General features: G+C 45.5%; 1 protein-coding gene across 1 annotated transcript; it reads right to left on the bottom strand.

The window, feature by feature from the left end:
• Positions 1-8: 8 nt before the first annotated feature.
• LOC144109804 (endothelin-converting enzyme 1-like) lies at positions 9-21,593 on the bottom strand. Its single transcript, XM_077642593.1, has 8 exons — positions 21,530-21,593; positions 20,410-20,468; positions 19,725-19,776; positions 6,350-6,417; positions 4,460-4,590; positions 3,874-3,939; positions 278-378; positions 9-219 (listed from the first exon to the last, which is right to left on the bottom strand). The coding sequence occupies exons 1-8, from the start codon at positions 21,565-21,567 to the stop codon at positions 9-11; spliced, it is 726 nt and encodes a 241-aa protein (XP_077498719.1). The 5' UTR covers positions 21,568-21,593.
• Between the last annotated feature and the right edge of the window lie 4,676 nt (positions 21,594-26,269).

The raw sequence follows: 26,269 nt of genomic DNA, 5'->3' as shown, positions 1-26,269 counted from the left end.
GTGACCTGTTAGGTCAAATCAAAGACTTCGTAGGCGATGAGGTGGCCCGACAGCTTTCGCTCCTCTCGGGCACACACTCTTCGCCACCGGTTCCGACTCCTGAGTTTCAGCACACCATCGCCCAGGAGGTAGCCGATGCACTTCCAGCTCGTCGGCAGCCGGTTCCCGTAGCTCCTCAAGTCAACCTTCTCGAGATGCAGCCCGCTTCCGTTGCCGCACCTTTGGGCAATGGTGCAACCGTTGCGATGCCTCCTGCCCCCATGCCTGGGCCTCTCACATATGCCGAAGTCGTCGCACGCTCATCGCAGCCGCAGGCCTTGGCCTAAGTTCCCGCACCAGTGCCTCCGCCTGTTGCTCCCCGACACCACCCAGCACCGACTGCTGACAACGCTTGGCACACGGCTGATAACCGGCCGATTTGCTACACTTGTGGTCTACCGGGCCACGTCGCTCGCCTCTGTCGCCGTAGCACAGTTGGTAGAGCTCTGGATGCGATATTCGGAGGTCGTGGGTTCGGATCCCACCGGCGGCACCACAACAGACTTCCAGAGCAAGCTCGAACTCTCTAACGCGCGCGGCAGCCGGTCGCCGAGGCCGGCCGAACCTCTTCATCGTCGTCGATGGTGGCGCACTGTCGTCGTCTTCAGTGTACTTTAAATTTTTCAGTAAGGCTTCTGCCACAGAACTTATATTTGAAGTCGGGTAGTCAGCTTGTTCCAACGTCTTAACTTGGGCCTGAAACCTTTCTCTGCTTTGTGCCAACAAGCTTTTTCAGACAGGCTTGCAAGCACATTAGTCCAATAGCGCGCTTCAGAGTCTGAGAATGCGCAGAATCAAAGGGTAACAATTGCTTTTGCGCGCGAGGACAGTACATCCAGCAAAAGCTTTCGTCACACAGGGTTATGTTAATATCTAAAAACTGCAACCTATAGCCTTTGACAAGTTCTTGGGTAAAATTCAAACTGTTCCCGAGAAGTTTAAAACTAGATAAAACCTCTTGCACCGTTTGTCAGTAAAACGAAGGATCCTTTTTCTTTAAAATAATTAAATAATCAACGACATGTGTAACAGTATTTAGCACGTTGGCTTCGTCAAAAGTGTCCTGCAATGCTCTACTCAGTTCTGAAAAAAAGATATTACATAACACGGGAGCCACGCATATTGCAATAGGAATTCCTCTTTTTTTAACAAAAAGCTGATCTTGAACTGAAACTACAGTGCAAGAAAGGTAATACTCTAACAGTGCCGTGAAGTTGGTGACAGATACGCCTGCGTCGTTCTGGAAGGAAATGGGACCATTTTTCTTTTTCAATTCAAGTTGCTCTCCTGCAAAGCGACCTGCACCCTACAACGTTGACCACACCGAAGGCCACAGTGATTCGATGAGGGAAATCCTCAACGACGCCGCCCAACAGCCGACCTAGCGGCCAGCGGAGTTATAAGCTGACCTGGAATGCGAGAAACGATCTAGAGAACTGGAAGCCGCCATCCATGGCAGAAATGAGATAGTGACATGGAAGCGGATTTGTACGTCGTCAGCAGACTTTCACTTTACAACAACAAAAAAATCCGCCGACCACATGGGATTACACCATTACACACCAGCAGGAGAGTATCTCATTAAAACGACCTATCGTCCCATGGATACAGGAAGTGCTGCATTCGATACCCAGAGCCGAAGGGTAAAGACAAGTTTTCTAGTGGGTACATTTATCCCGGCCCAGTATTTGGCATTTCTGGACTGAGACACTGGGTGGCAGGGCCTTGGGCCAAACCACTGCGTCTCCAAGTCATTGACTTGTTCCACCATCGCAGTTTAAGTCTTTCTAGTGAGGTGAAGCCTATTCGTGACCCTCTTTTAACGAAGCGGTGGCCTTGTGGTAGACGTGCTGGCTTCGTTCTCTAACGGCCTGAGTATCCAGCGGTTTTGTAAAGGGTACTAGATTTCCTCCGGCCTGCTGCTCTACTTTTCTGCCTTTAAATGCTTTCTAAAAGGGTCTTGAAGAAAACAGTTGCGCTGACGGGTCAATTATTTGTTCCGCCGTAAAACAACGTAGATCAGCCTCGTGAGGTAAAGACCGCTCGTGACCCTTAATCACCATTGAGGTTACTTGCATTAACCTGTAAAACATCAAAATTTTGGACAAATGGAAGTGTTAAAAGGAATGGAGTGTTTTTTGGTGCATTCATATCGTCGTTTGATCTACATATAGATTTTGCAGTATTCGGGTTCTTGTGGGCAGTGACTTGAAAGTTTTCAATACTAACTTTCGAAAATATGTTTGCGCATTGCTATTCTGCCTTCCTACTCCAATCAACGCTATAGATGCAAACTATGGTATTTTTACATGTATTCCCTAATATTAGGCGAAGATTTTGAATGATAGTTGAACGTTGGAATTATATGGAGAAAGAGTTTAAACTCAAATTATTTTTCTCTGTAGCGTACAGCGTTCTTTGAAAACTGGTCATTGTGGTCGCAGCCCATTTCAGTGTTTAGTAATAGTTATACAACAGTAACACAACGCTCTTAGGTAGGTAAGGCAAGGTACTGTCTGTACATGATACACAGTGCACAAGCGAGTCTTCACGATATATACCTATCCGGCGGAACTGTGCAAGTATTTCTGTAGAAATTGTTTTATTGTTTCGAATTAACTATTTTCTACCTCTGAAATACTTACCGTATTCATTATCGCTCATAGAACTTGTCTAAGGTCTCGCACGAAAACTGTTCGCGTTTCATTTACGATCGTAAGTACCATATCATTATTTCTTGCCCAGTCACCAACATTAGATTGTAGCGAGAATAAAGTAGACGAGTTCTGTGCATTAATCGAAAGCACAAAACAGTAGCGTCATTGGTACAACTGAAAGTCTGAATTATTGAAATAAATGTTAATAAATTAACAACGCCAACAAGTATTTCTGAAAGGAAAATGGCCTATATATACTTCTGCGGGGAACAACTGAGTGTATACAGGTTATAGCTTAACAACAACTGTTGAGCTCAACGCAGAGTAAGTGATTTAAAACGTAACATTTAGTTACAAACACCATCGCTATTTCTGAAAATATCTTCGTATAATAATATGTCTAAAGCAGTTTTCCATATCTGCATTTGATAAAATGTGTTCTTATTGGTCTAGCAAAGCACGTTGTGTAGATAAGAATTTCTACACTGCATACTGGAAATCTATTATGCTCTAAGCTTTTTCAAAGTTTTCACAATCGCGTCCAGCCAACAAATGCGCCCCGTACGACAATCAGCGGTGTTAAGGATGGTTTAAACAAACTCTTGGCGTGCATGCTCGCCATAGAAGTCGATGCTGAACACAGGGCACGGAACGCCCATGAACCTTACGTGGTCTTCACCTACAACACAGCTGATTCTGCAGAAACACTGCAAAAACCAAACAAAACTACAACTCTGTTCGCCACAGTGTGTTTCCGGAAACTGAAAGGCATCTTTCTTGCCTAATGTTTTCTCGCACTTCATGGGATGAATGCGTGAATTTGCTGCAAAAATGTCACTCGTTTTGTTGTTATGTGCTCAAAAATATCCACGTGCAAGAGAAAAACCACTGCCAAATTTATTGACCTAACAGGAGTGTTGCTTTTCCAACAGTTACGAAGGCTGAATGGGAATAACTGCGTAAACATTTTTTTAACTCGTTCGTGGAAATTTTTCGTGCGTTATTGCTCGGTTTCTTCTTCGACGTGCATGCGTGGCTGTATACTGTAAAATAAATTTCGGTTACAACTGTGTTTCTCCACCGAATTCATGCGGCACGCCTCCGAGTAATCATGTGCTAATGGGATATGATAAACTGAGCCGCATATTGGAGCTAATTACTCTTCGCGCGAACTCACCTTCATTGTAACGTGGAGGCCAACGCTGTCCGCAATATTTTCATCCAGCGTCCTAGTTCCAATCAGCTATATTGGGAGAGTGCGCAAAAATACCACGTATTTCAGGCTATAAAATGTGAGCCAAAAAGTCCTAAAAGAATAGCACATACTGTGGTGCCGCAAAAATTGCCGTCTCCTGGATAGGCTATGAAACAAAAATTTTTGCACTGCAGTAGCAAGGGTTCGGAAAATGTCATTTTCATGACTCCCTAGATAAGTAATGAAGCTTATCCGTAGGCAGGTAAGCCGCTTCTAAACATGAGGAAACATTCCTCAGGACAAAAAATTAATTTTAATCATATTGCCTAGTAAGTGAAGTAAAAAGCAGATTTTTCAGCTTGTTAGAACTTTCTTATTGGGTTGAGAAAAATCGCGTAAGTTTTGTTCAGGTTTTATCAGCTCGGTTTTTCTCTAGCTATTTATGCTCAGTTTGACAAAAATGTTTATTTATCGGAACGTACCTAGGGTCCTTAAAGTTCGCAGTTTACTTATGTGCTACGAGAATGGATTCATTATTGCCGGACACCGCAGCAAACAGCCATCTTACCGTCATGTTAGCTTCTTGGTCAAAAATATTTTCGAACTGCTTCACAAAGCACTCTGTACTGTTCTTGTAGTCAATTTTTGTGCTGTTGGTCCACCAGTTCTGCATGCGACCGTCTGTGTGGTAAAATGCGCCTACAAAAACAAAAATAAGCCTTTCTATCAGAGCGTGCGTGGAGAATCTGATTTTGAGCGCGTGTTCCGGCATGTTATAAATTGGCTCATTTCCGGAATCAATAAAACATGTGTGGAGATTTTAGACACTGGCAAGTTCATTGCCAGACTAATGCAACTGTCTTTCCTGCTTCTTCACTTACCTTCTCACGCGTCAGTACTGTAAGCTGCATCGTTCCATTTTTGCATTGAGGCCACTCCGCCGTTATAAACGACAGCAGGTTAGCCGTCACGACACCCATGCCTTGCATGTCAACTTCCTCCTTTAGTTTTAAGCGCAGATGTCGCTAACCTGAGCTCCCTAGCGAATCTGCCTTAATGCCTTTTGAGGTAACTGCTCTCGTAGATTTCATTAGCTTGATGCGATGTTCGAAGGTAATTTTGAACTATTTTCGTTTACACTGATTCTTGAACCAGCATTATTTAATTAGACACTTACCTCAGAACGCATTTTGGCAAGCCACACTTATGTGGTGAGCTTGCCAACCAAACAATATTGCAGAATAGGCTCAACCATTCTGCACTGTACAAAACTACCTGCGGGCAAGGGATTGAAGTTCCTACCCTACTCACAGAAGAGGTAAACAACAACAATCATGCGTCTAACCCGTGGCATGTTCATTGATTACATGACTTTTTAAGCAATTTTCTTCTCTTCCTTACCATTTCTGCTCCAACGTCGCGAAGACATATGGCACGGACTCCAGAAAATTTTCCAAATTTTCGACTTTTACTTTTTAGTACAAAATAATGAACCCTAAAATTATGGCGTCGATTCCTTATATGGAGGAGTTTCTGATGTCAACTCTAATTTTAAGAGTGACAGTTATTTGTGAAATCCCCGACAAAAAAAAAAAGTGCTGCTTTCCTTTAATTAGCCAGTGTGGCGCATCAAATCCGTAGAGGCACACAATTTCGGACGGAAACAATACTATTTTTTCTAGGTGTAAGGAGATGCCTTGTAGTAAGTTTCATCCACAGGCGTTGAGTGCAATGTAACTTAATATGGTTTTTACTGTCCGGGGAGCCATTCGGCAATTCCCCCTCTATCCAGAGACGTTAGGGAGCACTTGCCCAATTATTTGGACGTCACCGAACCCAGAAATTTTTCGATGACGTCAAAATAATTGGGAAAAAATAATAAGAAACAAACAGTTCTTCCCGGCGGTGACGACGTCTGCAGAAATGTAGCAGTCCAGGTTTATCGGTCTATGAAAACGTCGCGAGTAATAAAAGATTAGCACACTGACGTCACCGAGAGGCGAAAATCGCATCCTGTGGCTGGCAGGGCACCGTGCTTTGCGAACACACCTGGCGCGTTTGTTACCGGCGTGTTCGTAACCGCGGCGCCGAGTGCTGCTATCTGCCGTTCCTGTGGCACGTCACTAGTGATAATATTTTTTACTCGCAACTGTACATCAGTACTGGCGCCAATCGAGACCGCTACCGCCAGTAAGAAATCGGTTGTAATTATTTGTTACCACTTTTCACTGGTATAATGCGAGCATTTATTTTTGTCTTTAAAGGGCCCGTAGGGCTTTTTCAAAGGAAAAAAATCGGAGCTCGCAAAGTGCGTGCCTCTTCCCCTATAACATTTAGCTGGCGTGTTCACGGCAACTGTCGCCAACTCAGCGCCAACTTGGCTTTTGAAGGATTTTCTTTTAAAACCACAGTTTCCAGACGTCGATAGGAAAAAGTGGTATGGTATCACTGTCCTTACCTATGCCAGTTATGCTATGCGTGATTTCGTGCGCAATAACCGCTCCTACAGCTCCAAAGTTGATGGACCTGAAATTAAGAAATACACAGTTAGCAAACGAGAGTGACTAGTTATCAATTTGTGCTTTCCGCAGTCTGTCCCAATACCCGCTGTAACCTGTACGAGAATCAAAACTTAGAAAAAGTCGTTATCTTTGCTATTGCCAGTGTATATATGCTGCGTTCAAATATGCGCAGTTTACCTGAAAATATACGAATTTTACCGGATGTTATAAATATAGCACTGCTTTAACTGAATCTAGAAAAAAGTAAAGAGGCGAGTAACTTCAACAACCTAAAACAGCTAAAGGTCACTCAGCATGGCACTGAGCAACAGCGGCTATTAAAAATCCTAAAAATGGACGTCCATGCACAAGTAAGATCGGTAGCAATGCTCCGAGACAAATAAAAGCCGAGACAGGATGTAGTCTATGCTCAAATTTATCGGAAAGTTTTAGAATATATTATCAAGTTCTCGGATAGTTCCAAGGTATCTAGCTGGTAAAACGCCCCAAAAGTTCTACGGAATCCGCTTCAAAGACAGGACCCACTCCAGCGCCACACAGCGTGCTCCCGTAATCAATCTCGCAAGGAGGGTTCAGATCGCAACTTGGTCCATTTGTGTGACGGAGTTCACAATTTTGACACCTGATCTTGTAGATAGGCGCAAAAGGACTCAGCCAGGCTTAGAAAAACCTGCCGTAATGCCTTACCTTGGAGGCCATGGGTCATCACCAAAGTAGGGCGCCTAGTTTGGATAGGTGTGCCATGAGGAGGGGTGAGTGCGCGTCGTGGTTTCATGATGCGGTGGTGCCAACACCATCGAGAGCACGGGTCGCGCCGTTCCTCTCTGGGCTCCCCAGTGCCTGCCCACAACCTTTAGCTATTTTCGGTGGTGCACAGATACGCCCAGTTGCAACCATTTCCGTTCTTCAACTCAGCTATTATACAAACGAGCAGCCTATGCCACCGGTGGCCGCAATATCCTCGTACACTTCCTAATCTCATTTGGCCAAAAGGTTTTGAGGATTTGATCCTCGGCATATGGCCAGATATTTCGAAAATTCTGCAGGCAACGCGGGCGCTCCAACGCTTTTGAAGCGACACTGGCCTTGACCCGCGTTTGTAATATTAGAAAGCGTGCCTTGTATTTTTTGTATTTTTCATCTGCCTCCTCCCATCATCATCGTCTCCCATCGTGACCCTCTTTTTTCTCCTCTTCCCGTTCCCTGGTGCAGAGTAGCAGGCCAGATATTCATTTTTCCAGCCAACCACTCTGCCTTTCCTTTCAATAAAGCCTCTTTCTCTCTCTTCGCCGGAAAACTTTCTCCTAACCTTCCTACGGTAGTATTCGCCCGGAATGCATTCCATTAGCCCAAGGGACCATCCCCACACCCCTTTTGCCCCATGGAAGATAGCAAACCAATATTTCTTCAGGTTAACCTCCCTGCCTTTCCTCTTCTTCCTACTCCTCCTCCTCCGTCATTATCTCTTCGCTTTGGATTCGCTCCCGTATCCCGTTTTCTTCTTGATTTCAAAAAGGATATGATTACTCCCGTTTGTTTCATGATCAAATTTGCTAACGTTACATCCATGATCCTCTTTCCTAAATCTCGCTGGACTATCCTAAGTATTGATTATATCCTGCTAAAATGAAGAAGTTTGGTGTCGATAAAAGGTTTTCCGCCAGTTTATTGAAACTTGTGTAGTTTGCAGCGAAAAGGACTTCATTACTGACAGTCTTTGAGGGAAAGGTGACGGCTGGTGATATCGAAAAAATGTTTTACTTCAAACAACTGCCACCCAACATTTATTTCCTATGCAGGGTGGGAGCGGCAAAGAAATCATGGAAACGAAGAATAGCTTAAGGAAAAGCAGCTGATGCTGCAAACTAAAATGCAAACAAAAAGGTACAATACCCAATCGCTCCAACAAATGTTTTTCTAGAGCTTTACTAAAATTAGGGACTATTTTCTGCCTATAAATGCTCCGTTCTCAGGGAAATTAATATCTTTGTCACTCTAATACGGTAACCTATCATCTCAATCAGCCTCTGTTTGTGCCCCTGAATTCAGCTTTACGATTGCAATTGTCTTAAAAATAGGATCTTAGGCGGAGACAAAAAACGTACAGAATGTTGACTGCCCAAGCTTATACACGTGAAAACTCACGGGGTCAAACCGCCTGCCGACGCCACGCAACTAATTAGCCCGGTGGCTTTGCACCTCCACTTGAAAACGTGCCGACTGGATGTCTGCGCATCTGGCTTTGGGAACAAGGTGCTTTCCTAAACCAGAAGAACCCTACCTTCTAGCACGGTCTAGATTTCGCGAGCTTGCACCAAAAAAGAAAGGGTGACACGTGCTCTCTATTAGGACGCAGTGTTATAAAGAAATGTGATCTACGAGAGCATCTGGCAAAAATCCTTAGGGTGGGCATTGATCTGTGAATAAAGGATATCGCGAATTGTGTTCTTAGACTGCATTATGAGTTCATTCCTGGTGGACAATTGGTGATGGGAAGTGGATTAAGTGTTGTTCCACGGTGTTGCGTACATTCCTTAAGTGCCCACATATATGACGTTCCTCTGTCAGTTAAACCGACTGCATGGGCATATGGATGAACCATTATACTAATGATGACGAAGTCAGTGGTTCAAAGAGCGGTATCGCCGGCAATCAGCCTCATTTAATAGCATCGACTCAAATGGACGTTGACGACCCAAACACGTCAATACTTTAGAGCGAAAATCACCAAAGAAGCGAGTACATCAACACTGCAAAGAAGGAAATAAATCTTAATGGATGAATGTTCTTCAGCAGCCCTGTCGGTTTAGCCCGTGGCGTCTGTCGACGTGCTCACTCGCGGCCGTTCTAACATACTGAATAACAGCTATAGCTAGCCTGCACTGTTGCACGCCTATCGTGTCTTTGCTGACGTTCTAGAGAAGCACAAGTGTCTGGAAAAACGGTATTGCGGCACGCGTGCGAAACTCATATGCAAAACAGCTTTGGTTCCACTACCGAGGTACGCATTATACGCCAGGCCGTAACTTTAGTAGAGCTCACCATCGCGCAAATAAACTAAGACGAAACTTGCGAGCAAGCATGGGCGGCGACGAGGTTCTCGCGGTCAATCTCTGTTTTTCCTTCTTTTTTCCAAGACAGGATGTGATTTGAACTCCCAAAAAAACCAGCAGCATTGTCTGCTCCAGCACGACTTGCAGATGCATAGGAGAGGCACTCAGCGTCGCTTCATTTCTTGTGTCAGGGGAACAAGCTCGTAACGTCAGAATATAGTCGTCCAGTGCGCCAACTGCAAGCCGCACAATGGAATCTTTTTAGTTTTTATGGCGGGGGAGCTTCAGGTGAGTGGTCAATATTCGAAATGGCGACCACAGAAAGCGGAAAAAAATTTAATGCCACCTGGACAACACCAAGCCATTGGATTTGAGTAGTTCAACGCGGTAAGCTGCGGCTAGCATAAGTAGTCACGCGCTCGACTGAATCCCGCCACTGAACGAGGATCGTACACGGTACCGACTTTGGTTCCGTCTGTGACCAACTGCGTGTCGGTCTTGATATCGAGCGGCCTAGTATGGAATAACTGTGCAGGCGTTTTAGATCGAAAGCTATACTTCACGATCAACGCTACAAAAGCAGATTCATCACAGAAGCGTAACCTATGCCTTAAATAATTGAATAACTAAAATAGATATTGCTATTACTCGGAATTCGAGCCCGGGGCAGCGCGAACAGATCAGCTTCGCTCTCCAATGCACGATAGCACTATGCCGCTCCCGCCTATTACGCATCGTGCTAAAATGCAACACACTCTCGTGCTGTGCATTGCAAATCGCCGTTTTTATCAACTTCCATCTGCGGCACGAGCATGTCGGAGCTAAGGGGAGGAAGAACCAGCTCCGACAGCGATGAGCTTCGAACTGTTTATTTGCGCTGCTAGCCCTGCGGCGGCCTATCCCGACTTCCTCTTTCTTGTCCGGCGCCGCGACCCATGGCCTGCAAGCTGCGCGCGACCCGAGGGTCCCTACAGGGCCGGCGTGAGGACTGGACGGATGTGGTCACGACGGATGAAGGCATGCGTGCAGGAGGTCAGGTCCTGGGTGACGAACACGGAATGAGGGTGACGGGCGGCAGGGATGACAGGGGTAATGTGTCGAAATGTGTTGCGCGGGTCTCGAATGCAGGTGGAACCGTCATGGATTAACGGAGGGGAGGAAGGTGAGCAGAATTCTTCAGGGAGTCGCAGGAGAACACCATATACTAGCTCAGCTGAAAAGCGGCCGACGTCAGCCTCCAGGACTGAGCGAATACCTAAGAGGACGAGTGGAAGGTGGTCGGACCAGCCTTCCCTTGCGTGATAAGTGGAAAGGGCAGCCTTCAGTTGCCGATGCAGACGTTCCACCATGCCATTGGCCCAAGGATGATAGGCTGTCGTATGGATGTGGCAGACGCCCAGAATATTGGCAAGGACTGTAAGCAGGGCCGATTCAAAGGGGCGGCCGCGGTCGGTGGTGACGACAGACCTGCAACCGAAGTGAGAGACCCAGCCGGCCATGAAGGCCGAAGCTACGGTCTTGGACGTAGTGTCAGCAATGGGCAATGCCTCGGGCCAGCGGGTAAAACAATCCACACATGTGAGCAGATAAGAGGCCCTACGTGATAACGGGAGTGGTCCAACAATGTCTATGTGAATGTGGGAACACCGCGCGTCGAGCGTCTGAAAAGTAGAGGCAGGCGTCACTGAATACTGGTGAAGTTTCACGCACTGGCAGTGAAGGCAGGTTCGTGCCCAGTGGCGCTCGTCGGCATTGATACTTGGCCAAAGGAAACGACATAAACCAGCTTTTGCGTAGCAAGAATACTAGGGTGGCTCTGGTGGTGCTGTTTTTCAAAAATGGTGCGACGTAATGCCAAAGGTATGTAGTGGCACGTGTCGACAGTGGATGTCTCGCACGTAATGAACTGGGAGGAAAACGGCAGTGGACATTCGGCGAAGGTCTGGGACGTGGATAAGGAGCAAAGACGAAGCAGCTCTGGATCGTAGCGCAGTGCAGCCGCAAGCTCCTCCATGTCCAATGGTGATTCGGACACCATGGCACTAACACGGGAAAGCGCATCAGCAGGAGCATTCTCCGGGCCATGCATGTGATGGAGATCCGCTGTAAACTCAGAGATAAACGATAGTTGGCGGATCTCGCGTGCAGTGTAGGTGCTGTGGTTCCTTTGGAAGGCATGCACCGTGATGACGTGAAAGTCCCGGCCCTTGTGGAAACATCGGGGACAGCCTTCCACCGCTGCCGCACTCCCACACCGCGGAAGCAGCGTTCCCGCTCGCTAACCGCGGTGTGGTTTGTGCTGGAGGGAACAGCTCGAGAGGACGACAAAGCGTGAACACTCATATGCTATTTATTACACTTGCAAATAATACACACAATGGCTAGCTAGCTCCAAAACACCAACGAGGCGTTCCTCAGAAATAGAAGGCTACGTAAGAAGGACATCCGTCTTACCGGCGGTAGCAGGGGCACGACTTCGGAGGTGTCGGCGGCGAACGTTTGTATGCGTTGATAACGGCAACCGGGTTTTCCCGTGCGCGCCGCATTCTTGGGACAAAGCCATTCCCGAGCACTTGCTGGGGAAGGTGTCGAGAGCACGCGTTTGTTGCGCTCACTTCGCTGCCTGGAACCGTAAGTGCAGCGGCAAGGCACGACGGCTCTGCGTGCGTCTCCCAACGAGAGCATGCCGCTCCAACCGCTCGTGACGCTGAACGGATCCCGAAGACACAGTCAACGGTTCCGCGAAAATCCGCGTAAACTACGATCTGGCGCTCGCGTCACTGTTTCCACTTACCCCATGAGGGAGACTTTCCTCCTCGCTCAGCCGGTGCTGTCCTGACGCACGATGGTGAAGATGGGCCGCGTCGAAATGGAGGGGGGGGGGGGGGGGGGAGGGGGACAGGTTTTCCACACCCTCCAGGAAGTGGCGACAGTGCTTGATGGCGAGGTGCACAGGTACACGCAATTCTCGACTGAAGGTGCTGTATTTAGTCTCAGGTGGCTTCAGCTTCTTGGAGAAAAAACCGAGGATCTGCCGACCTGAGACAAGCTGCTCGAGAACTGTGCCGACGGGAATGCTTGAGGCGTCGGTGACGAGGCGCAGGGGAGCGTCAGTAACTGGATATGAGCAGAGTGGCGTCTTCGAGCACCTTCGTGGCAGAAGCGAATCCATTGGCAGCATTTACAGTCCACTTAAGTGGTGCAGGAGGATCCTTTTTGGCAGCCGTAAGATTGGTCAGAGGCTGCAGGAAAGAGGCGCACTTCGGGCGAAAGCGGTGATGAAAATTCAGGAGGCCTAAGAATTCTCTGAGCTTTTTAAGTTACGTGGGTGCTGGCAAATATTGAATGTCTTTGACTTTGCTTACGAGGTTACGAGGCCTCTCGTAACCTCGTTGATCGCTAAAACGTCTGTGCGGCATTGCAGAAGCCGAAAGACGTCCGCACATACTCATAGAGGCCGAACGGTGTGGTAATGGTTGTCTTCGGAATATCAGCGGGCTCCACGGGAATTTGATGATAAGCGTTCACTAAGTCAATTTTAGAGAAGATCGTGCACCCAGCCAGGTTTGATATGAATTCCTTTGTGTGAGCAAGTGGATAGCGGTCTGTTAAAGTGTGACCATAGAGGCGCGGTAATGATCACATGAACTCCAGTCGCCCGCATCTTTCTTTGGCACCATGTGAAGCGGTGATGCCCAGTTGTTGGAGGAACGGCGTACTATGTTGAGTTCAAGCAGGTGTTGGACCTCACGGCGAGCGATAGCGAGGCGTTCTCCAGACAATCGGCGAGGGCGAGCAAACACCGGAGGTCCCGAAGTTGCAATGGGGCGGGTGATCGAGTGCTCGCTGGAGACTCTGTGGTGAGCGGCTTTGTCAGTTTGAGAAAATCAGTCAGAACTTCCGCATACGGCGAAACAGGGACGAGAGAGCAAAGGCCCGTCGCTGCAGCGGTGGAGAGTACGCTGTTGCCGAATAGGTGCATGCTGAGATGTATGAGGCGATGAGTTTGCATGGCGACTGCTAGGTTGAAGAATCTGAGGAAATCTGCGCCGAAAATAGCTTGCGAGACGTCAGCGATAGTGAAGATTGACCGAAGCTTGGGTCGGAATCCCAGATTAAGCGTAAGAGACCGTCGGCCGTATGTGCGAATGGGAGAGTTGTTGATCGTTTGAAGCGGGTGGTGAGGTTGTTGCAAGAGCGATCTGCCCAAGACACCGCTATGACGCTGCACCTGTGCTCCCCTGTCGACCAGGAAGCGAGCGCCAGTGATCTTGTCCGAAACTTAAAATAGGCGGCATGCCCGTCCACCAGCACCACTTGCCGCCGACAGTGGCCGGTCGCAGCGTTTTCCGACGCACGGGTGTTGCGAGCAGAGCTGGTGAAGGTACGGTTGTACCAGCATAAAGCCGAGGGCAAGTTGTCGGGCGGTGCGTTAGATGACTGGGGCTCTGAAGAGCGCGAAGGTGGCGGGGAGTAGCGACGTGACCGGAAATTCGACACGAACGGCGTGGTAAGTGGACGAAGACATCGAGCCCCCTGGCAAGAGCATCAAGTCGACATTCGATGCTGTCAACCTGTTAGTTTGCTACTGTAGTTGGAGGCGGACTGGTCACAGAGCTGACGTTAGGGAGCTGTGTGTGCTCCTGAACACGGTCAGCGAGTTAAGCGAGCTTGTCTAATGAAACATCACCCGCAGCTGTGAGGATTGGAACCATGTGTTGGGAAGATGCTGAAGAAATAACTCACGCAGAAAGGGGTCGTGCTGAGCAGCGGAGTCTCCAAGAAGCTGCCGCATGCGACGCAGGAGCTGCGAAGGGCGGCTGTCACTAAGCTCTGTAGCACTGAGGAGCTGCTGGAGTTTGCTGCCCTCGGATGCTGGCTTGTGGTCTATGAAAGCCGCCTTCAGCGTGTCGAAGGGTCGAGCCGAGTCCGGCGAGCTGATGACGTCCGCCAAGTCCTCAGCGACGTCAGGAGGCAGGGATGACACGAGGAGGAGGAATTTGAGCTGGCGATACGTCGCAACTGGAAATTCGCCACAACCTGCAGGAGCCAGGCGCGGGGGCTATTGGGCCAAAATGGCGGCAGGCATACTGACTGGAACGCGGCCAGCGAAGCACCGAAAGGCTGAGCATTCTGGGGCGTGTCGCCGCCGGTAGGAAGGGCGTAAGAGCCAGCGGAATTCATTGAGGAGGATGGGGTTGCTTGTTCTAAGCCGAGTCACCAAATCTGTCGGAGCTAAGGTCATGAAGCGTTGAGGTTCGAACTGTTTGTTGCGCTGCTCGCGCTGCTGCGGCCAAGCCCAGCTTCCTCTTTCTTGTCCGGCGCCGCGTGCCACGGCCTGGGTGCCGAGCGCGGCTCGAGGGGCTCTGCAAACAGATCACATCAGCTTACACCCTTCATTACAGCTTGACAAGAGGGACTGCTCGGGAAGAGCAACCTGGGTCCCAACGCAACCCGAGTAACCCAAGACCCAGCGATGGCAGCACCTGCAACCGCAGGGTAGTAGCGGATCGCTAAGCCGCTGCACCACGGCGCCAGGAGTGGTACGAAAACTCCCAGGGATCCACGAACGTAGACAATAAACAATTACGAATATATGGGCATTAGCCCATTCCACTATCGCTATCCTATCAACGGTCATCAGTGGAACGCCGGATAAATTGGCCTAACTACAAAAATTTATCAATTTTTTTATTCGTCGCTGCTACGAAATGAAAGGTTTTCTTCCCTTCCAAATAGGAATAAGTGGTTCACCAGTTTTCATGAAATCTCGAACAAATCGTCAATAATATGCAGAGGCCTGAAAAGCAAAAGAAGGAGGACTGATTTCCCCATTACGGTATTCCAGCGCCAACGGTAATCTTGTAGACGCCTACAACGTCAGCGCTAATGACGTGTCCAAAAGACATACTTCGTTGCACTGGAGAACGACATTTCCCTATCGGCCCAAAGACACTGGACGAACTAATTGCTGTCATTGCTACGCACTTCACGTACTCCAGTGCGTGCAGTTCTTCTGGTAGGTGTCCAAACAATTAATGTCTTCTACTCAAACGAGGTTCCCATTTTAGGTTGAATAAAAATGTGCCTCACAATTTTGCTAGGTAGCAGGTGACGCACAGCAGCCAAAAGCAGCACCTTTATCGGGAACCATTCGTCAAGTGCAATTAACGGCCCTTCTCGTGTTCACATTCACCCAGTTCAATTTGCCAGTAAGCACAGCGCAGAACAATGAGTGGGCAGAACCTGTCGCGATTGGTGAAAGGAATCAATAAAATCGCCAAAAGGGTAAACTTAATTTTTCTTAACTGTGTTCAGCCCCGTTTAATAAATGCTAAATTTAACTGTACGAGCGCCCCGCCGCAGTGGCTCAGTGGTTAGGGCGCTCGACTACTGATCCGGAGTTCCCGGGCTCGAACCCGACCGTGGCGGCTGCGTTTATATGGAGGAAAAACGTAAGGCGCCCGTGTGCTGTGCGACGTCAGTGCACGTTAAAGATCCCCAGGTGGTCAAAATTATTCTGGAGCCCTCCACTACAGCACCTATTCTTCCTTTCTTCTTTCACTCCCTCCTTTATCCCTTCCCTTACGGCGCGGTTCAGGTTTCCAACGATATATGAGACAGATACTGCGCCATTTCCTTTCCCTCAAAACCAATTATTATTATTATTAACTGTACGAGCAGTTGAATAATCGAAACTCCTGGGCTCGTTGACAGGTGTATTAAGGAATCTTGAAGCAATTTCTTAGCCTTCAGCCGAAGCGCCTCACGTGCTTTAGAGGATGCGCGATACAAAGGCGTTGTTGTAGATGTTTGGGTGACATCTTATGCAGTGATTTGTGAAGTTTGTCTCTCTGACATGAGAGGTCAAAAAAAATTTTCAGCTAAGTTTTCGCAAAGGATTATCATTTGTCATGATTAAGATTGTCATGATTAAAATGTCCGCAATGCCGAGGCACGGGGGCCCCACGCCCTATTGTTTCCGTCTTCAATTTACTTCCATTTTTTCGACGTGGAATTGACGCCTGTACTAGGACAAAATGAACATACAGGGAGCAGACGTGTCTAAGTACACGTAAGTAATGCGAGGACCATGTGAAATCCTGATAAAAAAGTACTTTCCCGTATGTGTATGCCTCACCTAGCATCAGAAATCTCTGTTCTGCATGATGCGTTCTGAATTATAAATCAGCCCTATAAACGTGGCATATAAATAGAGAGAAGCGCAAGTCCGTGCTTTGTGCATGCAAAATTTCTCTAATTTGTTTTTTGTGTCGCTATTTTGTAACTTGGAAGAAAAAAATTTGGGATGGACGCTGTAATCACTTGCTTTCTTTAAGCATCAAATATAACCAAATTTTAAAAAGTATCTAAGTTTTACACATTTCTGACGGACAGATTTTGCAAGCTATCTGCTACAATTGCTAAAAAAGAGCAGCCAACAGCCTAAATATTCACTTTAGGTTATTAAATAAAAATAAATAAATTGCACAATATATTATTCACAGCATCTTGACAATGTCTTTTATGTGCAGTAAAGCTATTGTTTTAGATGCCTGCACTCATAGTAATAAAAGGTAACTTTTATTAGGCATTTTAGTGTAAAAGAATTCATTACTAAAAGAGATTTCACAAACTCATACTTGCACACTTCGATCCACAGGGTCAAGGAAGGCAAAAGCAGGGGGAAACTTTAATTTTATCGCCTTGCTTCTAATTCACTCAAGAATAGATATATAGAGAAATTTCCTGGGAGAGTCAGCTTTCATACATTTTGAAGCCGGATGTACGGTCTTGGTCAAAAGCCTTAAGGCCGAAGGCTTTTTGCTTGAGCCGTACATCAGAGCCATTACGGCACTTTTAAAGACCGACTGACCCTGAAATGCTCGCGGAAGGTTTATTCTTACGGTAGAGAAGCTTCCTGCTTGAGTTGTGTTTTGAATGATCCTCTACATGGAGCATTCTAGGAACATTCATTTCGCTGCAGCTGAACGCTGTGGCCTTAATACTTTTGACCAAGACTGTACATAGAGGAACAGTAGATTGCTTACGATGCGCGCAAGGGATGATTGGTAGCTGCTCTAGAAAAACTAAAGCTCGTAAAGCCAACCTGAACGAAGACCAACTGCGCGAACATTTTTCCTCATTAAAGTGACGTTCTTCTAGTACTATTGCAAAAGAAATTACGAAAAGTGAGACACGGCATTCGTAAAAGGATTGAGTACAGTCTGCGCCATTTCGACTCGGGGAGCATGCGCTAAATGCTGGGAATAAAAGTGACAATGCTGCACATCTTGTGTGGCACAGTATTAACTGCAGCAATTGTGCACCGCGATTTCGAGAGACGGCGATTCTGGGCAGGAGCAGATATTAACACGCGCGGCAGGCTCTCGAATCATTCCATATTAAAAAAAAAGCTGAAGGATATGTCAGTGATATTTCTATATCACTTTACTCAGCCGAATTGAAGTTCTTATGCTCGCGCCATTGCCAGTAATCTCACATGACTGGAATTTTTTGTTAGCTAGCGCAAGTGTGGAAAAATGCATATCTATCTGTTGGTTTGAGAAAATAAATTAGTTGTTAATGTTGCGCCAGTCCTTGTGTTTCTCCCGTGCACGTGGTTCGTGTTATGTTTTGCGCGCATCGATTATATGTTGCCTATCTGCGCGACGTGCCGTCATGTGAATGTGTAGTTTGACATAGAGCTCTCTAGACAGTGGTAGCAACTAAAACTGCAGCATATGAAACGTAGATGTAGTGGAAGACTACTCAGCAATGTGTTTTGTAGCGATAGCTACACTACGCCACCTCTTCGACCCTTCAGCGTAGCACCACTTGAACTCCGTGGTGGCGCTGTTGGTCACGTGGTGCGGAGCAGCTGCTGCTGCCGGCGGCGCGGCGCGCAACAGCTGTACGCATGCGCCGTGTCAAGTGGGACGAAGATGAAGAAGCAACGCTCAGCGAAACGGAGCGGCGAGAGACTGACTTTGCAATTCGACTGAGCAAGGTCCACTCGGCCAGATGTATCTATCCCGTCACTCCAGGTGTAACCCGAACTAAACCACTGCCATTTAATAATGCTCTACAGTTGTGTTATTTTAAGACAAATACAGTTAGATAGAAATTGCGTTCTTAGAAAAAATTCCCACGGTTTAAAAAATCTGCGCAATGCCTTTTTATTGTGCATATAGTGTAAAAAATTTATTCGTTGCCAAAAAAAAGGTCGTATTAGTCTTTTACGCGACCTTCCTAGTGGAATTTTCGGTGCACTTCTAGGTTGGTTTTCATGGTACTTTTTTCTGCTATTGCTTTGCATTTGAATTTTTGAATTTTCTATTTTCAGCCACTTGTCCAGCAAAACTTTTTTATATTTTTTCGCTCTATACAACTATGTCCTATACATATACAAGAAGCCAACAGTCAAAAAACACAATGCAGCATAGGGGAATTATTTCCTCTCTCACCGTTCGATGACGTTACACGTAACACACGCGGGAATACAATACCTACTACGTCCACCCTATCGATGAAGCTGGCAATGGTGAACACTCAATGTTAGGATACTCGCAACATAAATTCTTCCTATTATAAGATTCGACAGCCACCGCCGTCGCTTAGTTGTAACACCGGAAACGAATTTCGCAACACGCGCGTTTCGATAGCATTACCGGCGTTTGGTTATTTTTCTCCTGCTTACTAATCTATTCTTTTTCAGCGATAAAAGAACTATAACATTACTTCAGTATTGATCAACACCACAAATTCAAAAAGAACGAACATTTCTTCATGCCAACTGGTTTCAGTGCCTGTTGGTTTGCTTCACATGTATTTCATAACGAGCGACTCATGTCCATTCCATTGTGTGCTCAATATATAAGGGACAGGTATGTAAATAATAAAAAAAGCAATAATTGCATTTACAGCAAAGAGGCGAAAAATTGTAGTACTGGGGCTATTCCTTTAGTCAAATCAAAGGCTATTTTTGGGGTTCTTGTTGCCGCGCGCAAGGCACTGCTGTTTTGAGTTCTTTTCATTTTGGCTACCAGATTATTTTAAGGGTAATGCTCAATACTTTATGCAATTTATGGTATTGTTTGGAACAAATACTGAGTGACTGGCTCCCATTTTTTGTAAAGAAGCCTTGATCCGTTCTTCACAACCGAAACAAAATGTAAGATCTTAAATTTTTTGTCTAGAATTATAAAGGCCTTTCAGGAGACCTGATTCGTTTTGTCTAGAAAGGAGATCCGCTTACTTCGGAAGTCCAAGTTCATAGAATGGAAATTGAAGGCCTCCCATTGGATACACTGCAATAAGTAATCGTACATAAATTAAAAGATTAAACAGAATTCTTACAAGGCTGGAATAAAGACAGCTTACCATTACATGCGATCGTTTTTTCTATTCTGACACAATGAAACTGAGTTCTAGCACTGCCCTGCTCTCTTAAAACTGCTTCAACATTTGGCTGTAAGGTTCCCTAATTAAAACCTAGAGATCATCTCCAATTATTGCAGTAGTGCCGACAGACGTTCGTTTGTCCCTTTAAGAGTTTGCCTCTGTTTTGACTTATTTGTGAATATTTTTCTTACAGTTATCCTGGCGAGATGCATTACGTAGGAAACATTTTTGAATGTAGTGGACTTCGTGATCTCGTTTGGAATTGCCATGATTATTCAAGGGCTTCAATAGCGGTATTCAGCCTCTAGAATTATTGGATGGTCTGCTCGACTTGTTCAACTTTTTTGTTTAATATTTTCTCAGTTATTTTGATAAAAGGACTGATACCGAGCTTCACATTCTGAAAATAGTCGGCCAGAAGCATTTCAGTCAGAGAACACAACCCTTCCATTCATAAAAAGTATGTAAACTGTGAAACTCAGAAATGCTTCAAACACCTAAATGAAATTCTAATCTGTCCCCGCGGTTTGAAAACCTACCTATTTCGTTTAGGCTTGGATTGTAAAACGCCGTCACCATTGACTGGCTAAAGAGCCACCTGCATGAAAGAATGTAAATAATGAAATTTCTTCATCCTGTTTTTATTACTGCACAGTTATAATATTAAGGGGATTTCATCTGACGTAAGTCAAGAGATGTGACTCTTAATCTTAGCGAGTTCTGGACTGGAGCGACACCTTTAATGAAAATCGACGTTTTCTGCTGTGGCCTTATTTGTGCGGGCTCCGAGCGGTTGTGCGAAGAGCACTGTGTTTGCAAGTACGGTGGAAATTTGAAACATCCTGGTCCCGTCTAAGCTAGCTGTTACTTCTTAACCGAACGCTGGTGATCTCGCTTTTTTGTTGTCGACGTGTTGTTTATTTACCAGTGTTAGGTGCGAAAATATTGTTAATCCATAGCATAAAAAACCCTACCAGGGTGAAATGCTTGCGTGGTCAAAAAATTTCGGCACTTTGTGGATGAAAGTGACGTAACCGGCCAGAGCATCCCCTCAGAGAGGTGACGTCACCGCGCAGGATGTTGCGTCACTTGCGTTAAAGCTATCAGCAGCTACTAATGCCATTGGACTGCACACACATAATGTGCACATGCATAATGTGGACTGTGTGCCCGTCTTTCTGTGCCCCTGCCTTTTTGAGCCGTTTAATGATAAAACATGGTATACCAACAAGCGTAAACGCTCCCACTGTTGGTTCACACATAGAAATTAGATGTTCCTGTTATTTAGTTTTCCACAGCATCTGCTTCAATGTAATTCGAAACCAAAACCCCTGCGCTCTTCTAAACAATGAGATTGCTAGCCAGGTGGGGCCGGGAATGCACGCTTTGAGACTTCACCCCTTGTGTGGTCAGCTAATTAATGTAGACATTTCATAAGGTCTCTGTCACTAAAACACAGAGTCGCAAGAGAGCTATGACTGTCTGTCCTCCAACCAGGTTGCGTGTTAAAGTCTGGAAATAAAGATATATTGACTTTTATCAATAAAGACACTGTTGCCTTAAAAACAAGCCTTAGGGGAATTATTTTTCCCTCAGAACTTCAATTGCTGTGGTTTGTGATTACTGCAGTAATCTAGGAATTTGAAGGTTTCTGCTTACTCGGAGTCTGCTTTATACTCTTTCCGCAGTTTTTCCATATTCTTTCTCTCGTTGTTAACAGAAAGAAGGTGGATCATTTCTACGAAAGTACAGGCTGCACTTATGTTTCCCACCTGAAATGAACATATAGGAATGCGTGAATGAGTGTTGAAAGCTGAAAACCGCGAGATTTCCATAAGTGGCAAAGTACGTCATTTGTTAACGCGATAGCCTTTAATGGCTCATACTCGCGGTGACCGTCCGTCCATTACACCGCCACCTAGGTCCCGTGACCTTGCGATGTGACGTGACCTTAGAGTCAGGTGACCTTAAGATCACAGAAAGATCTATAATTTGGGTAAAAACTACACAATGCATTCGTGTTCCCGCAGTTAAGGGCTATTAAAGTGCCTCCAACGAATTGTTAGTTTTTTTATATTTTCATGCAAGAGTCCTTTCTTCTATTTGCATTTTGCTTGAAACAGGTTTTAGCTTTCCTTGCAATCTTGCTACAGTAACTTTGGAACACAGGTGAATGACTGTGAAGACGATTGCAAAAAAGAAAACGAAATTATTCATTGTAATTTTCCTCTACTGTGGTTCCTCATTTTTAACGAATAACACTAGCTTTTTCAAGTCTTACCTTAGGGTTGCCATGCATAACCTGTTTTCGACCTACTCACGTGTTTATAAAGGCCTTCAAGTACATCAATGTTATGTAACCATTTTGGGTATGCAATTTTCGCCGCCAGTTTTTCTATCTGGAAGGAAGCAACGGTGTTGATTTGCGAATATTCCCTCACGTATCGCAAAGTAGCGAAAGGTGTTTACGTTTACCAAAAGTTCCAGAGATAACTACTAAGCTATTTTCCTCATCTTCAGCATCACTAAAGCGACGAACAATTGCGACAGAGGGCGCTGCTCAGGCACTACTGCTCATGCTTGGAACGTGAGATTTCCCTCTGCCACAGTACTTTTCTATAGGAGTACCGTTCGAATAAAGCAAGGGATCTAAATAATCATTGATCGCATGTGGCCTAGTTTCTCTGATGGGAAACCGTCAGTTCATGTTATTTCTGCGCCGGGGTGTCCTTTAGAGGCGCGGAACGTCAGCGCTGAAGGAATATTCATTTGACTGATTTATTAACATCAGAGAAGAAAATGCACTTAGATGCCCTCAAAAATTTTACACTCAGGTGTGTCACAATAACATGCCAACTGAAAGTAAGGGAATATCAAATGATGCAAAGTTACTCGAATGTTTTTTATGTCTATCTTCGGAGGTAATATTCTGCTGTTTTCAGAGGACAAGTATGCACATCTTAATCTCTCATGGCAGTCAAGAGATGTGGAAAACAGGTTGCTACGATTCGTTCCATGACGAGCAGAAAGGTAGGCAAAAAGATATATATGAATATACACCAGCTGTTATGAATCCAGGAGCATAAATATGAAAAATATTCTTTTTTTGCGTATAGACTTCATATTGTTGGAAATATATTTTTAATCGATTTTTATATTGCAAACCAGAATGATGTTTCATGTATCTATTTCACATGCAGGCAAATCTAGTGATAAAAAGAGGTTCTTGTTTCACTGTTGTGCTCAAGAAACTTCCGAATGCTTCCGGTAATACAGTGATTTCAGGACCAGGAGACCCATTTCCTTATTTGTGTCAGCATATTCTTTCTAAGCTTGTGGATCCGAAGGCTTAGTCGTTCTCACTTCAGACAGTCATAAACTTTACCCGTGTTGCCGATAAAAACGCGCTACGCTTGTCTGGAATTATAGCACAATCCACATTATTCCAACGCCTGAACATCAAACGGAATTTTAAAAGAAATTTGGCGTAGAAGGGACATCACAATTAGTGGGAAGCAAGCCAGAAGCTTGCACGAGTTGCTTGTCGGTTGAGTAGAAACAGCAAGTCTTGCAACTTCGACGAACTTTGACAAGGACGAGCCGTGACTTTCAAGTGTGAATGGGAAGATACATACTGAAAACGTTGATGGCGACAACAGCCGAGGCAGTAAATTGCGTATACATTCGCAGTATTGGGGCTCTGTGAGTATGCAAAAGATCATGCACCGCGCCGGTGGTAAGCGATCCGCTATTGGCAAAATGGACAGAAAACACAGTAGTCAATTAGTAGGGTCGAAGGTTGTGCACTGCTCTGCTTCGGAGATGTTTTTCTGGCGCCGATAGACGCTAATTTTAATAACTTCGAAAAAATTTGGCACACATACAAAACTTTTTGAAAATTCTCCTAGTTGACTCAAATTGACCAATGAATGCCCACAGGATAATGAGATGAGGCTCTTAAACCTCAAGCTCCGAGTTATGCCTAATCGTACATGTTACGCTTAGGAACCATGTAACAGTAATTTATTGATTTCGCTCGCCTTATCTCCTTCTAAACTAGTGAAACATGCAGTGGTCAAGTCGCACTCTACTAACGCACTTAAACAATCATGCATCCATTTAATTAAAAATAACTCCAGTTATCAAAACAACGTCTTGTGAACGCTGGTTACTCGATGTAGCCACTTGTCTCAATAGCTAATTCGATTCTTCTAATTTTAGTCACCCAGAACGAATAAAAATGATGCATCGTCTGCAACTGTTCATGAAAAAGAAAATGTAACAGTTGTTAGATACATTCATCGCTCGTGTCATGTAAGGAAGGTGTTGTGTTCTCCACCTCAGTGCCATGCAGAAAACAATATGTAGGCCAACTGTAAGATGCCTCGAAGAACGCCTGAGGGAGCTTTATAACAATGTTCAGTCAGGCCGGAATAAAACGCGAACACTACTTTGCAGCGACATATTCATTTATAAAGGGTTTATAAATGCGTAGATCGGTAGATCCTTTATTCAGAAACATTAATCAGGCTATCTGCATACCGTATCTAAAAGCACACAGGTCAAATAATTTGTTTTGTTCATATGCGCTGTTCTTATTTCATTCCGGCCTGACTGTAAATGAAACGGTGAAGGCACACCTTGGGATACATTGCAGGTATTCTGCAGCAAAATATGCAGGCGATACTTCGCGGAAACACAAATGATAAGCATACATAACACTGGGTTAAAAAATACAGAAATCGCAAGAGCAACGGAAGCATCTGCCAGTAGTCCTTCGTGGTAATAACATCGTGATCTAAGGTTTTGTCACAACCTAATAACGTCGCTGTTGTCGCCACCAACAGTTGTTAATATGCATCTTCTCTTCTGATTGTCGGTAAGTTTTCTGCGTCCGATTATCGGTAAGTTTTCTGTCGTATATATTTAAGGGGGTCAAGCAATAAACATCATTTGAGAGTTAGCGCTCATCCTTATGTGTCTTCTTCCGTCCCAGTTTCAAATCGCACGGTTTTTACTCCATCAAGCAAAGCCAACGCTAAATAATCAAGCTAGTTGAGTTTCGATACACCATTTTATTGTGGTGTATACCAAGAACTCAACGTCACAGTAAGACCACGCAATGTTGTTTCGGTGCCCTTCCTCTCTGGTATTATTATTCTCTTCAGTACTCCGTACTTCACAGCGTCATTCTTGGGCAGATAATGCACCAGCAAGTCAAAAAACGTACGCGCCTGAATATTGTTTAATCCGTCTTGTAATAGAAACATATCCCCAATATTTGTAAAAGATTACTCCTCGTCACGTCAGCTTTCCTGTCCATTCACGATGCTGTTCTCATAAGGTCGTACTCGTTTAAGGAACCAGTCATTAGTAAATTCATACTTAGCCCCGTAATTTGAAATTTCATGTGCCCTACCTTTTCCTTAGCAGTAGCTCTAGTCGTATTATCCATCCAATCAGCGCCTTGCAGTTCTTCAATAAAAGCCAATTTGATCAGTGTGACGATTTCTTCGACCTGAAAGCAAGACATTTAAATTTATTCATTTTTCTTGGAAGAAATAATCATCGACGTCGCTATTTACGACACAAAAGTTAATTCAAATATAATTTTTTAATATTGACCGTGGAACTAGGGATTGCTGCACTGGCAAGGGCCGGGTATATTGATTCTGAAAAGGTACAGTTACGCACATGCCTGAAAAAAGTTGATCTTGATAGAGAGGAAGTTGATTAGAGAATTCTTTATGGCCCAAGGACAATTTTTTCCTAAAATAACGCCAAGGAAAAAGCTATTTCTTTCTATAGAATCTGGGGACGACGACCAATTTTCCAAGCGTTTCAGCAATTATAAGCCGAACACCAGGCCAAGGGAAAATATGTACTCGTCGTATCACCGGTGCGTAGCTGGCACTTCTGTTCTGCGAGGCGAACGCTCAAACCACTAGGCCGCGGCTGCGGTGGCTTAAAAAGCAGTTAGCCAGCTGTTGCGTAAAGAAATCATCGCTGCACACAACTAAGTACTGCACACGCACGGACACGCTTCGGCGTGAACACGTAAACGCAGAAAGTTGTCGGGGATGTGCTTCAGAGCGCAACTTATTTTACAGCGCGGATCTCTCTGAATATAGGCAGTAGGAATGTACTGAGTTCATATTTGTAATGGTTGTTCTCGGCCATAAGTAGGCCTCTGGCAGAAATATTAACGTAGCTTATTCGTTCATTGCGAGGCAGGTATACATGTATGTCTCTCTCTTGTGCATGCCAAGTGGTTCCCACATTCCTCGACGTAAGCAGACGTAAGTGCCCTCACTCCCCGCCACACACATCGCTGACCAACAACAGACGACCTGGCGACAACTCCAGGCTCACACCTCTCCCTCCCTAGCTCTACTTGCG

Source organism: Amblyomma americanum, chromosome 11, assembly GCF_052857255.1.
Source record: "Amblyomma americanum isolate KBUSLIRL-KWMA chromosome 11, ASM5285725v1, whole genome shotgun sequence".
NCBI classification, from domain to species: Eukaryota; Metazoa; Arthropoda; class Arachnida; order Ixodida; family Ixodidae; genus Amblyomma; species Amblyomma americanum.
This window is presented reverse-complemented; position numbering and strand designations above follow the sequence as displayed.